The sequence below is a fragment of the Podarcis erhardii genome, assembly GCF_964252035.2.
Source record: "Podarcis erhardii genome assembly, chromosome: 7".
Lineage (NCBI taxonomy): Eukaryota > Metazoa > Chordata > Lepidosauria > Squamata > Lacertidae > Podarcis > Podarcis erhardii.
In genome coordinates, this window is record NC_138511.1 from 5,441,499 (window position 1) to 5,456,672 (window position 15,174).

At 47.5% G+C, this 15,174-nt stretch overlaps 2 protein-coding genes across 3 annotated transcripts in view; both read right to left on the reverse strand.

Moving 5' to 3' along the window:
- ADD2 (adducin 2) overlaps positions 1 to 9,139 on the reverse strand; it is a gene marked incomplete at its 3' end in the record, with an annotated part of 65,350 nt that extends 56,211 nt beyond the window's left edge. The window contains exon 1 of one of the 2 annotated variants that reach the window (XM_081868441.1): positions 8,631 to 9,137. Of the gene's footprint in view, positions 1 to 8,630 lie in introns of both variants that reach the window. The other variant, XM_081868442.1, reaches the window with a different exon arrangement.
- Positions 9,140 to 11,071: 1,932 nt separating this feature from the next.
- NDUFS4 (NADH:ubiquinone oxidoreductase subunit S4) lies at positions 11,072 to 11,543 on the reverse strand (the record flags this gene model as incomplete). Its single annotated transcript, XM_081871482.1, has 1 exon — positions 11,072 to 11,543. Exon 1 carries the CDS (start codon positions 11,516 to 11,518, stop codon positions 11,072 to 11,074), a length of 447 nt encoding a protein of 148 aa, XP_081727608.1. The 5' UTR covers positions 11,519 to 11,543.
- Between the last annotated feature and the right edge of the window lie 3,631 nt (positions 11,544 to 15,174).

The following is a 15,174-nucleotide window of genomic DNA, read 5'->3' on the forward strand; positions in this document are numbered from 1 at the left end:
ATTTCCTCTCTACACTCTCTGCTGTTAGTGGAGCTTCCTGTCTTGAGCATATCGGATGCCTGGCAGCCACGGATGGGCGAATCTGTCCATTTCAGTTCTTTCTCCGTTTCTCATTTTCCCCCAGCCCTAAGTTCCACTTGCCCTCTTTCAGCGTCTATTTGCACATTTTTCTTTGCAAAAAGACAGGATGAAAACCCGCTTGCGTTTCTAGGAGCATTTTTGCATGCAATCAAATTTTCCTGCAAGCCCTTTATCGTAATGCAGTGTAGGTTTGTAAGATACTTTCACTAATAATATTAGCATTTTGCACTGAAGAATGACATCACAAAAATAAAGAAAAATGCAGATTTTTAAGGATTAACAGTGTTCCGGATTGCTTATTGGTTCAGAAAGGGTGAATTAGGAATTAAAATGCAAACTGATTTATTCTTACTTCTGCCTATAGTATTATTTATTTAGAGCATTTGTACCCTGCTCTTCAGTCAATTCCAGAGTGGCTTAAATAGGAGCAATCAAAACAAGACGGTCCCTGCCCACAGGCTTGCAATCTAAAAGAAACAGGCACACAAAGGAATAGGGAGAGGGAAGGAAGAGGGGGAAATCAAACTCAGGTGCCAATCTTGAAACAGTTCTTAAAACGACCGACTGGCTGGCACAGTTCAGGGGTAGGAGGTGCCTGGTGGAGCTGGTCTTATGGTGAAGCTGAGCGAATGAGTCTTCTGTTTCCCATCTCTCCCACTGAGAAAGTGGTGGAATGGCTGCTCCAGTAGGGAGCATTTAGCTTGCCATTTAGCTTGTTAAGTCTATGTTTGATAAAGTACATAAACTGATTTTGGAAAACCAAAGACTTATAATTGTACCTTTTGAAAGTGTCATGTAATGCTATATATATATATATATATATATATATATATATATATATGAAATAACTGCACATGCTTTTAATGATTCCTGTGCAATTTTACCCACATTCTACTTATCAAGCAAAACCAAATTATATTTATTTAACCAAAATATCTTTTGAATTCCCAAGTTATGTTACAACTTTTTAGCATCCCTCATTTTTGGAAGTTGACAGCTGAACAATTTAACAGGCCCTACTGCTCTGGTATCTCTTTTGGGGATGAACCACAGAAATAAAATAAAGCCGGTCTCTTTCCTACCCACTTTCCAGGTTACCAACACAGCCACCCACCCACCCCCCACCCTTTTGGGCGTTTTGACTCTAATGACAGCACCATTTTTGACTCAAGTAAAGAAAACCCCCTCAACTTTTGAAGCATTTGCCTGCAGTTTAATAAATCAAGCTGATCTCAGAATGTAAATCGATACTACAGCAGCCATGGGCAGACTTCCACCGATCGCGGCAACCTCTTGCCTCTCCAGTAACATCTAGCAAGGCACAAAACAATACATGGCTCCATAATGCAGATGGTGAATCAGAGGGGGTGGGGGTGGGGGTGAAGAAGCTTGCCGTGGGTCCTGTTGCATGGAGTATCTGGCGGTGCCGGCTTGCAGGCAGAGGAAACAGCCACCCTGAACATTCACACTCCATATCACCACCTTAGAAATGGTGAGAAGGGACACTGTTGCCCAGCCTCCGCCAACCAAGCTGGTGCCCTCTGGGTGTTTGGGCTCCCAGCTGCCCCAGCCAGCGTGACCATACAATGCTGGGGCAGATGGGAGAGAGCACCCTGTTGGGAAAGGATGCTGGAGTCTGAGAGCACCAGAGGAACTCAGTGGCCTTAGCGGCAAATAGCTGCCATCCAGGGATGGTGGGTTTTCTGGCAAATATTGAACTGGGAAATTTTCTGCCACCCTAAATCAATGGAGAAAATTAATTAATTAATTAATTAATTAATTAATTACATTTCTATACTGCCCTTCATCTAAGGTAAAGGTAAAGGTACCCCTGACAGTTAAGTCCAATCACGAACAACTCTGGGGTTGCGGTGCTCATCCCGCTTTACAGGCCATTGTTTAGTTTTCTGTGAACAAGCTGCAGTGAGACTCAGACTTGAGGCCTCCCTGCTGCCCCCTCTTGCTTTGGTCAGCCTTCTGTTTTAGATTAACCACAGTTTGCCATTTTGCCTGAACCTGACAGATTTTGGGTTAACCTGAGATATGCCTTGTTAAAACCAGCTGTTTTTCAACCATAATCTAAGAAGCTGGCTTGTTTTGACAAACCACAGTTATGATAAACCACCATTTAGGGTTCCTAATGATGCTTAACCTAAAACAGAAGCCAAAGTAAGAGGAAAGGGAAGCGGGACTGTGCAAGCCTGAGACTTACTATGGCCTGTCCTTGTCACAGTAAACAATGCTTGCATGATAAGCGCAAACAGGGCCGCCAGCAATGCACTCCTATGCAGGCTGATTTATAATAATGTCCAACTGAGCTAAATGAGGCTGGCTCCCTAGTATGTAATGACTAGGCCTATAGCCTAAGGAGTAATGCAAAGGTGTTGAAAACTGTTCACATCCTAATTTTAGCATGCCTTGAAAGCTGAATACATAAATAGATGTGCTCCCTGGGAATAGTCACCCAGAAAAGAATGCTAATTTCAAGTTTAATTTTACATGGAGCTAGTATTCAGGTGGCTCTAGACTGAAGAAGGGAAGGAAGGAACAAGGAATTAAAAATAGCCTTTCATGGCTGCCATCGCTAACCCTGAACCTCCGAGGAGGAGGAGAAGGAAGAGGTGGCTCGATGGTACCTTTCCAAATCATTGCATTGATTTGGGGTCGTCCCCCCCCCCCCCGGGATTCCCCCAGGAATGCCTGCCCCTTCAATCCCAATCCATTCTGAGTAGAGCCTCGGAGGGTTCACCCACCTCTAGTTTGTTCTCTTACTGTTATTTGACCATAACGCTTGTGCAATTGCATCTGACAGAAATAGAAACCTCGCCTCAAAAGCAGCAGCAAGAGGGAATATCCAAGAATTCTGGAAACGGTCTGCTGCATCCTTGGATGAGGCAGAATTTAACACCAAACATAACCATGGAAACAGAAATGTAGCTTTTTCTAAGCCACGTAGAGCGTTGGAACATAAAGCCTACAAGAGCAAGGAGATGTGTCTGCAATTAGGAAGAGCTTCCAAAGACGGGCACACAATTTATTCAGGGAGAAGGGACAAGGGGAAGGGGATAAAAGGAGGAAATGGTCTAAGCAACCAGCTGGGTTGCATACCAGATGCAAAATGGAACTAACCTGCCCCGACCCCAATGTCTTGGACTGCAGCTCCCATCAGCTCCAGCTGGCACTGTCATGCTTCCATCAGCCCCAGCATTGCACAGGATGATGGGAATTGTGGTCCAGGAACATCTGACGGGCATCAGGTTGGGGTAGGCTGTTCTTGCCCATTTCAAGAGAAATATTAAACCAGGTAGAAGAAGACGAAGTCAGTGGTACAACACCAAAATTTGGCACCGTCCCACCTCTTGCCTTCCATTCCACATCATAGTTGCAGCGCCCCTGAGGATCTGCACTCAGTGCGACTGAACTGATCGTGCTTCCCTAAATCCACCTCTGACTAAGAGAGTAGGGATTAATAATAATAATAGTAATAATAAAATTTTATTTATACCCCACCCTCCCCAGCCAGAGCTGGGCTCAGGGTGGCTAACACGAATAAAATTACAATAAAACATAATGGGGGAAACAAACAAACAAACAAAAATCAGTTTACTAAAATACGGATTAAAATACAATTTAAAATGCAGCCTCATTTTAATAGCAGCCCATAAATCAAAACCATAAGGGAAGGGAAACATAAGGGTTCTACTGAGTCCAAAACAAAGGCCAGGCAGAACCAAAGGCCAGGCTCTGTCTTGCAGGCCCTGCGGAAAGATGTCAAGTCCCGCAGGGCCCTAGCCTCTTTGTGACAGAGCGTTCCACCAAGTCGGGACCAGTGCTGAAAATGCCCTGGCCCTAGTTGAAACCAATCTAACCACCTTGCGGCTTGGGACCTCCAAAGTGTTGTTATTTGTGGACCTTAAGGTCCTTTGCGGGGCATACCAGAAGAGGCAGTCCCATAGGTACGAGGGTCCTAAGCCGCATAGGGCTTTAAAGGTCAAAACCAGCATCTTAAACCTGACTCTGTACTCCACTGGGGGTCAGTACAGCTGGTAAAGCACTGAATGAATGTGATCCCATGGCAAGGACCCCGTAAGGAGCCACGCCGCTGCATTCTGCACCCGCTGGAGTTTCTGGGTCAGCTTCAAGGGCAGCCCTGCGTAGAGCGAGTTACAATAATCAAGCCTGGAGGTGACCGTCGCATGGATCACTGTGGCCAGATCAGGGCGAGAAAGGTAAGGGACCAACTGCTTGATACGGCGGAGATGGGAAAATGCCACCTGCGCCTCCATGGAAAGGGAGGCATCGAAGGTTACACCTAAGCTCTTGACAGAAGGCACTGGCACTAATTGAGCCCCCACAAGAAATGGGAGTTGGCCCCCCAACCCCATGTCTTCCTGACCCAGCCAGGGGACCTCTGTCTTCAAAGGATTTAACTTCAACCGGCTCCCACGCGGCCACCCAGCCACAGCTTCCAAGCATCTGGTCAGTGTGTCTGGGGCCGAGAAGTTGCAATGTCAACAGTTTCCCCAGGAAGATTGCTTGCACAAGTCCATGGCCCGTTTACTGTGGTAGCACTTGCACTCTGGAACTCCCTGCCTACTGACGTCAGAGAGGCGTCCTCACGGTACTCCTTTCAGTGCCTGCTAAAAACAGCTTTTAAAGACAAGTCTACCCAGACATGTAAATGTTGCTGTGCATTTTTAGTTTATTCCTGATCTTATCTTTTGAATGTTTCAAAGGCTGATTTTTATTGATAATTTTATTGTTTTATTTTCTTTGTATACCGCTTTGAGGGTTTTCTTTTAACAATCAAGCAGTGTATAAATGCTAGGGAATAAATAAGGAAATAAACAATAAATTAACTGAAAAGTTGGTGATAACAGACCTTTCATGGATGAAAACAAGGGCAAGCTCCCCTTCTGTCACCTCAGCGATCTAACTGAGCACTTCTAACGCATCTTTCCTCCCAAAGGAGCCCCGGGCAGCAAGGAGCACAACAAGGTGTTGTATTCAACACAGTGCTGAGGGAAAGGGCTGTAGCATCTTCCACACATGCAGAACATCCCAGCTTCAGTCCCTGCTGGCATCTCCACGTAGGGCTGGAAGAGATTCCCTGCTCGAAACCCTGGACAGCCGCTGCCGGTCAGTGTAGACAATATGAACCAATGGTCTGACTCATATAAGGCAGCTTCCTAGGTTCCATCAGTTCGAGGTTTTTTCTTGCGTGATGCAATGTTCTACCCCCTCTTCCCCACACCTGGCACTTGAGGTCAAACCCGGAGACCCGGCTACCCAACGTCTCTCGCTGGGATGCTGCCCACACCCTTTAGTCCTCATGCCCAACAGAGACAGACAGGCACAGGGATAGCACATGCAATGGCATTGGCTCCCATTCCATTGCGGAATTTGACTCACAGTTGCCTGCGCTGTCAAAATTTGCAGCTAAACGTAACATGATGCTTAATGGTTCAAGGGCAGGGTCTCTTTTTACAACTGTAAGCAGCAGCTGTAGGTGCCTCGCCCCCACCCCAAATCCACTACAGTGGTACCTTGGGTTATAAACACCTTGGGTTACAAACACTTCGGGTTACTGACTCTCTTAACCTGGAAGTAGTACCTCAGGTTAAGAACTTTACCTCAGGATGAGAACAGAAATTGTGCAGTGATGGCACGGTGGCAGCAGCGGGAGGCCCCATTAGCTAAAGTGGTACCTCAGGTTAAGAATGGTTTCAGGTTAAGAACAGACCTCCGGAACAAATTAAGTTCACAACCAGAGGTACCACTGTATGTTTGGGTTGGGTCTGCAGCATGCAGGGAGAGGCAGTAAACACTTTCCTCTGATCCCACACCCGCAATGAGCACTTTCTCCTGAATGCTGCTGTTAGTCGAGGGAAAGTGATCCCATTGACACCAACAGAGGCTTCCCTCCTGCCACAAACAGTTGGGGAAGGGGGATGGTAGTAGGCAGAAAAAGGGTTAACTCCCTTCACCCTGTGAAGGAAATCAGGCCCACCCACAGTAATTTAGCCTGATAAAACATTGACACGCTTTAGCAGACTTTGGTCAAAGCCACAGCCTAGATTTAAAGCATACCCAATATAGATTTAAAGCACATGACTTCCCCCAAATAACACTGGGAACTATAGTTCCCCCTCATAAACGTACAATTCCCAGCATTCTTAACAAACTACAGTTCCCAGGATACTTTGTGGGAAGTCATATCTGGTTTTCAGTGATGTCTGAAATAAGGATGGAGCTATGTAGAGGCACTGGTGGCTTCACGGTTTTTCCTGCATCATTATATTTGCATAGCATAAAACAGGGGTTGGCAACCTAAATCCCACGGGCCACAAGTGGCCCTTGGGGGTCATTTAACTGGCCCACAAGCCCCCCTTGAACTGAGCCGCTCGCTCAGCACGTCCCCGCATGCTGCACTAAACCGGCACACCCCGGTGCGCGGACTTGTTTCTGCGGCACCGGAAATCGTGTCTGCACAGACACAGACACCGAAAATCGGATGATATAGAAGTCCTGTGCTTTAAATGCATGTTGTGAATCTGCCCTAAGAGAAATGGCTTCCCCCATAAAGTGACCTGGGAAGCATAGTTTGCTAAGCGTCGCCTAACCACTCTTAGCGCCCAGGATTCTTTGGGCAGGAAGCCAGGATGAGAGCTTTACATTATTGATGTCTCATCATGCCCACCAGATGTTTTTGACTGCAACTCCCATTAGCCCCAGTACTTAGCTTGTAAGCACTTTGGGGCAGAGGCCTCCCCTTTCCTACCATTTTGCTTCTGTTACTCTGTGAAATACCAAGAGAAGGATCAATGCTCAAATTACAGGGAAGATGAGAAAGAATAGGGTATCATTCTTGCAATCCGTGGGCCCCAATCTGTGACTCATTTCTACTGGAGTGAAACCATGCTGCTCCCACAACCTTCTGAAAACAGTGGCTAAGGAGGACAGCCAGCCGGACCCCACTCTGCTCCCCTGTAATTCAAACATGGCCCACCAGCAGATCGTTGCTTGAGTCAACAAAGCAGACACTCCTCCTCATCCAGGCCCAAAGCCACAGAGGCTGAAAGAGGTTGGAAAGATTCTCTTGAAAACAGGGAGGGGGTGAAAGGATGCCCCCACCTCAAAGCATTCTGAAAGAGGAACTACGGGGTCTCATCACAGAATTCTGTAGTTTGAGCACTGACAAGAGCCAGTGAAGAATAGTGGTTCGAGTGTCAGACTAAGACTTGAGAGGCCAGGGTTCAAATTCCTACTCACTGGGTGACCTTGGGGGCCAGTCACTGCCTCACAGGGTTGTTGTGGGGATTAAATGAGGAGAGGGAGAACGACATATGCCACTTTGAGCACATTGGATGAAAAAGTTGGGATATAAATGCAATAAATGCATAAATAAATAAAAATATGGATGACCCTGGTTGATAAACAGCAGCACCTAGAGCTACCACAGACCTGATAGTTGGAAAGGGAAGTAGGTTTGTTTTCAAAGTGAAGCTCAGGGCTGCAACACACTCTCTCCTCCTTAGACCTACTGAGCATGTTCCGATTATTTCGCAGGGGCTGTGACTCATGAGACCTCCTGGAAGAGGAGACTGGGTGAGCCATGGCTGCAGCAGCCCTCACGATGAGGAGCTTGCTTTGACAGTGAGAAAACAAAAGAAAGAGATGAATATTCAGCAGGGATGAGGCCAAGCCCAGGTTAAGTGTGGCTCAGGAGTCCTCCCTCCCGTCCTCCTTCCTAACCGCACACAAGGTGGAGGAAGAGAACCTCACAGACACAAAGAGGACCCTGGATCCGGCCCAGAGAATCAGCCGCTACAGTGACACTTCCCAGCATTTTCCAGTCACTTCAAAGTGCAGAGCTAAGACCCACCTCTGTTGCCAAGTATCTATGTGTGAACCCGCTGCCTAGGAAACCAGAGGAATCCCCAGAGATCAAACGCCAGAGAATCTCCATGGCATGTAAAGCCAGATCAGAAGGTTTTCATTTTTAGGGATCAATGTGTCCATAATACACCTGTGTACACACACACACACACACACACGCACGCACTTTAAGATGACCAGCAGCCAATTCTGTCCAATGGGCTGCTGCTGTGTTGTAGCACACAGGGCTTTTGGCCACGGTCGGTTTAAAATTGTTGCAAAAACAGGCCAATCTGGTTTATGCAAACCGTGCAAGAGAGTAACCTCCACCCCATCCCCACCTATATTCCGCTTCCAGCTCAAGAAACACCACCTGGGCTCTTGGGAATTCACTCGCGCGCTGGCGAAGGGAGCAAGCAGCCCACGAAAAACAACAGCAGCAGCGGCAGCCGCCCCAGCACCTTGGGGTTTTCCTTTTTGCTGCAAGATGGGGTGGGGTGGGGGGGCACCTTTTGACCCACAGATTCACCGGTGCAAAACATTCAACGCCAAATAGGTTTTACCTATTTCTTTAAAAAAAAACCCAACAACAACAGAAGCAGAGACAATAAAGTGGAAAGCCGACTTGTCGAAGGTGCGGATGAAATCCGAAAGGTTTGCCTCCTCCTTACCCGTTTAGCGCATCTTCCTTGCAGGGGCGGTTATTCGCTTTCCTCCCCGGCGGCGCGGTCCCTCCTCCTCCTCCCAGTCAAAGGAGCCCACCGGAGGAGCCCATCCTGCGATCTCCGGATCTGTCCCTCGCCGCGCCTCGCGCCTCCTCCTCCTCCTGGTCTCCTTGGGCGCCTTCGCTGCTCTGCGCGCCGCGGAGAAAGAGATCCGCCCAGGGAGGTGGGGAAGATGCCGGGCAGGGGGAGGAGGCGGCAGCAGCAGCAGCATCCAAAAGGGACCCGAGACCCAGCAACCGGGCGGCGGAGGCAACCTGCCCGCCTCGCCCCGTCCGCTTCGGGTGATGACAAAAGGGCGGCTCCCCTCCGCGCCCCGAGCGCCCCCCTCCGGACGGCTGCGCGCACAGCCAGAGGCGCCGCGTCCCTCGGCCACCGAGCCGCTGCGCTGCCTCGTCTTCTGCTGCAGGGAGGAGCGGTGACGCAATGGGCCGTTGGCACAAGGAAGCCCCCCCAGCCGGGTGGGGGGACCCCGATGGGTGGGCCGGAAGGATGCGCCCCTCTCATTTAAGGGGCTGGAAGGAGGAGGAGAAGCCGGCGATGGAGCTGGCTTTATTTGGCTGCGCGGCACTTGTTTTTAATGGCGTTACTTAGGAGTAGGAGGAGGCGGCTGCTCAGGAGTCGACAGGGGAAGGGCACCTGCTTGGCACCCCGAAGCTCCCCAGGTAGGGCGGGGAGAGAAACGCCCGTCCAAGATCCCGGAGAGCCGCCGCTGCCAGTCCGTGTAGGCAGCACGGGGTCGAGGGAGCCAACGGTCTGAGTCGGTGCGCTGCGGCGGCGATCCACAGACCTCGTTGCGCCTGGGGGGAGATGCTGCCTTTGAAATGTAGCGCGCATCTGGCCCTGGCGCGGGAGGAGCAGGGCGCCACTCTGTGGCCCGCGAGACGGGAGCCTCGGATGCGGGGCTGCGGGAGAGGGAAGAGGCAAGGAGCCAGGACCACCTCGGCCGATCAGGGGTCACGTTTTTGTGAAACGATCTCGCCCAGCCCGATGAGATCCTTGATGGAAGTAAGTAACTGGACTGTATGCTTAGAGTTCGCGGGGAGGTTATACGACACTGACTCTTTATTGAGCGTTCATTCGGGGTTTTTCTGCTGTGCGGATGGATGTGCCGCTTTTCCACAATGAGCTTCGCCCAGAGCGGCTTACAGCAAACATGCCAAAACAAAAAAAATTCCTTCCAGTAGCACCTTAAAGACCAACTAAGTCAGTTCTTGGTATGAGCTTTCGTGTGCATGAAAGATACACTGTGTATCTGAAGAAGTGTGCATGCACACGAAAGCTCATACCAAGAACTGACTTAGTTGGTCTTTAAGGTGCTACTGGAAGGAATTTGTTTTGTTTTGACTATGGCAGACCAACACGGCTACCTATCTGTAACAGCAAACATGCCAAACATCACAATGCAGACCACTAGAAATGCAAATAAACAAAATGCAGAGCAGGTCAGTGATTTCAGAAATCACAAAAATCAACAAATTGGCAATCACAGAATAAATTCAATGTTACAAACACCCCCACCCACAAAACCCCCAAATCATCCAGGCTTAAGTACATAACCACAGAGCAAAACAAGAGTTAACCAACGATGAAGTTTCTGGTCTTGCCGCTCTCCAAGGAGCCTGGCTTAAATGCGGTTCAGCTGGCTCCCATATCCTTTCTCCAGAGGAGGCTGACACAGCAGCAAAAGGCAAATGTCGGAGAAGGCAATGATGGTGAGTCTCTTCTCCAGCCTCCTAGAAGTAACAACTGCTGGTTATTGCTCTTACTGGACAGGTAATATGCAGAAAGACATTTCTCCCATCGCTTTTGATCTGTAAACAGTTTTGGGGCAGGGGGAAGAAGCAGAAAAAATGGCAAAAAAACTCTGTGCTAGTTGGGCAATCTGAATTTGCTGGTATGTGATGGAATCCCACATGCAAATTGTGACAGTCTGTTATCCCATGGTGTGTTGTGTTCCTTGTTGCTGTATGGGTGTGAGGCTGTGCACACTCCAGGGGGCTAATGCACAACTGTCACATAGTTCTGATTTCTCTGCTTCTGAGGACTTTCCATTTAAATCCGCTTTGATGTTCCCACACTAGTGTGTGGCGCTTGATGGGATGCCTTCATGCTATGTGTTGTTGTCTGTCCCCCCCCCCCCCGCCCCCATCCTCAGTTAGTACTTCTTTGCCCTTTGGAAGTTACAGGAACTAGATGTCCATTATGGACAGGTATGCAAGGATTAGTTTACCTGTGCATGCACACCTGGTTTCCCCCCTTCATTTAAATGGTTTTGCTCACAGAGTATTGCAACAACAAAATTTTACCAAAGCCAAAACTTCACGCATGTTTCACGTAAGGGAAAACAGACAACTTTAAAATTCATTTTTGAAATCATGTTTTTCAATTTATTGATTTTGCACAGCAAAGGCTATAGCAACTTCTTTCGTAGAAAAGGTCATCAACACATTGGACAGAGGATCCGCGGAAGATGCCCAGCCCATCAGTGGGTTTTCCCAGCGCTCCCTTGTGTCAAATTCTATCTTCCATTTTTTTGTATTGTTAACACCAGCTTGCATGGCATCATGGGCTGGAACAAAAATGTGAACTTTTCTGGTTTTGATATGCTCCTCTGGTACACCTGTTAAAGGTGAAATGCCCAACTTTTCATCAGCTGTGATGAGTTGCGTGTCTTGAGCTTGGTCCTGTGCCAGCTGCCATGTGGAAGTGTTCAGTGACCTGGGTCCGAAGCCACTGGTGGAGGCCACGGCTGCTGCTTCTCTCCCTGCCCTGCGTGCCAAGTGCCTCGCAGCTGCTGACATTGAGAGCTCCTGCAGAAGCAGCACCGCCGCCATGTTGGTGCAAACAGCTGCTGCGGAGACGGGCATAAACAGTACGTTTCACACACACCCATAAGGGGTTGGACTAATGGCCCTTTGGGTCTCCTTTATAACATTACTGCTAAAACCACATAACTTCATTCCAACATCCTTCTAAGATTCCTTAATTTTACAATATTTTTGTAAATAGTCTTTAAATTTCTTCCAATCTTCTTCTACCGACTCTTCTCCCAGGTCTCGGATTCTGCCAGTCATTTCCCCCAGCTCCATATACTCCATCACCTTCATCTGCCATTCTTCCCAGGTGTGTCTTCCAATACTTTGCGATGAGTATTCTTGCTGCTGTTGTGGCATACATAAAAAAAGTTCTATCCTTCTTTAACACCAATTGGCCAACCATGCCCAGGGGAAAGGCCTCTGGTTTCTTCAGGAAGGTATATTTAAATACCTTTTTCATTTCATTATAGATCATCTCCCAGAAAGCCTTAATTCTTGGGCACGTCCACCAAAGGTGAAAGAATGTACCTTCAGTTTCTTTACATTTCCAACATTTATTATCGGGCAAATGATATATTTTTGCGAGCTTGACTGGTGTCATGTACCACCTGTATATCATTTTCATAGTATTCTCTCTTAAGGCATTACATGCCGTAAACTTCATACCTGTGGTCCATAACTGTTCCCAGTCAGCCAGCATAATGTTGTGTCCCACATCTTGTGCCCATTTTATCATAGCAGATTTCACCATTTCGTCCTGAGTATTCCATTTCAACAGAAAGTTATACATTCTTGACAGAGTCTTAGTTTTGGGATCTAACAGTACTGTTTCCAATTTTGATTTTTCCACCTGGAAGCCAATTTTCTTGTCCAATTTGTATGCCTCCATTATTTGATAATAGTGAAGCCAATCTCGCACTTTGTCTTTTAGTTTTTCAAAGCTCTGCAATTTCAATTTATCTCCCTCTTGTTCCAAAATTTCCCAATATTTCGGCCCAAATGTGCCTTTCTCTGCACATGCCAGGAGTAAGCATGATGGAAACAAAATGGTTTGGTTGTGCTCAGGTGATGCAAAAATGGAAGAGAAGGGCATGGAGCTAGACGGCGCACAGCAAAACTTCCCAACACACATAAAGCGCCCCCCCCCAACCTGGCCACCCAATCTGCTTGCCCAAGGAACATGATTTCCCCTTATCACATCATCTGCAGAACGAGGAAAAGGTGAACTAAATGGGGAAGAAAGTATGGGCTGCCATTTAGATGAGGATGATGCAAACACACACACACACACACACACACACACACACACACACACACACACACACCCCTCTGGCTGGGGTTCATTGGATCCACTTTAAATTGCCATACGTACATACCTTAGAATCATAGAATTGTAGACCCAATTGGAAGGGACCCAAAGGGTCATCTAGTTGAACCTCCTGCAATGCAGGAATCTCAGCTGAAGACAACAGTCATCCAACGTCTGTTTAAAAACTTCCAGTGAGGTTCAGAAACCTTCACTGCCTTCTGAGGTAGTGTGTTCCGCTGTCAAATAGCCCACCAGGCTGTTCCTAATAAGGATCAGGTCCATGGAGCAAAAAACAAACAAAACCCCCTGCTTTGGCTTCTCTGTTGCACCGAACCTTCTCGAGAACACCCTCCCATATTTAGGGGAAGCTTTCAGCTACCCTCTGAAGCTCTTTGCTCCCCACAACGAATTTTGGTCCAAAGACTAGACTGCAAAGATGCAAAGCATGAGTCATAATTGTGGCAGATTTAATTTAATTTTAAACATAACAAATGAAAACTCATCAAACAAGAATCCCCGGTTTGGGTTCCTTTCTGTAAGTGCTGCGTCTTGAAGAGCTGACCCTCCATCTGCACCAAAGGAGGCTCTGAAAGACAAATTGTTTGCAGGTGTGGAAGTGCATCTGCACCTTTGCTGATTGATTCCAGTCCTGCACTCTTGATTTTCCATCCTGCATCCTGAAGGCAGCATGCAGAATAGGATAAGGATAAAATAGCAACATAAAATGTATAATCTTAAACCAGTTGTTTCCAAATTGGGCACTACTGCCTCTGGGGGGGGGGGGGCATAGTATTACCCGGGTAAGTGCATGAACTACTATTTATCTTATTTATTTGTTTGTTTTATTTCATGAAACTTATACACCACTTGCTTGTAAAAACAAACAAACAAACCAACCAACCTCAAAGCAGTTTACAAAAAGGAAAAAAATGATAAAACCAAGAAAAAATTACAATACTTTAAAGCATACGAAAACTTAAAATACAAAAACCGATTAAAATTCACATTTATAAGCATCTGGGTAGGTTTGCCTAAAGAAGAATGTTTTTAGCAGGCGCTGAACACAAAAAAAGTCGAAACAGTAACAATTAATTGCACATTTATTCAAAATCCAATTAAAACCATTTAGCTTAGCCAGTTCCACAAAATTTGTGCATTTGATCCAGCAGTACTAGCCTTTCAAAGTTATTTACATCTCCAGCGCCCCCTGCTGCCCCCTTGCCTCTTAGTGCCTCCCCCCCCCCCTGAATCCCACAGCCCCACAGAGGGCGGCATCGCGAACTTTGGGAACCACTGAAAAGGTAAAAGGTAAAACCAAGCCCTGGAGAAAACCTTACCTGCTATCCGGTTGTGTGAAGTTCCAAAATCCCCACATAGGTAGGAATAAGTGTTTCCTCCCAGGCCCACATGGGGCTCTGCACCACTGGGTTTGCCCACACCACTTCCATCCCATTTTCCATCTTGATGCAGTTGTTGGGTCTCTGGGGCCTGGGGCTGGCTGGCGAGCACTTTTCTAGCGGTGCTGGCACTGAAGAGGGCCCAGAAGGACAATGAGCCGCTGGATCTTTCAGCTTGTGGAAGCAGAAAGGAAAACAGATCAGTGGTGAGACAGCTTGGATGACCACATACATACGAAAAATTGCAAAGAAAGGGGTGCTTGGGAAAGAGCTGGCATGAATTCATGGGCAGAGCATTAGCTGGTTTTTTGTAGGGATTAAATAAGGAGGGGGAGAACCATCTCTGTCACTTTGAACTCAGGTGGGATATTAAAGTATTAAATAGATGAATAATAAACACAGTGAATGTAATGTATTCGCTGTACGAATCCGGGTATGGATAAAGTTTGCTATCGCCTCATAAGTGCTTTAGTGCAAATTCAATTATTTATTTCAAGGAAAAATTAATGATGGGGGGGGGGAGATACCTTCCCTACCCACTTATTTAGGCAAAACGTTGTGTGATGTATACCCTCCACCACCCCAAATCAATCACCCCACATTGTGGAAAGTCAGTTGCAATTCTGCTTGTAGCTTTCCAGGGAAGGTCAGTGTTGCAGTAACCTGCTTGGAAGCAGCCGCAGTTCAAGTGTCACAGGTCTCCCAGTGAGCAGGTCCCAAGCTCCACAGGTGCATTCCAGGGGATGCCCTGGAACCCGCAAAGCACAGGGTTTTGCAACAAACTCAGGAGGTTCTTCAGCAGACCGCACCATGTGGCAGGGTTCTTTGTTGCTTTATCTGGCCCAAGGAAACCTACCCACCCCACACAGATACATTAAAACCAAGGGGGGGGGGGGAGAGAGAAACGTTTTTAAAAACACCTCACCCACTTCTAAAAGGCCACAGATAGTTAAAGGCCAAAGGCCTGG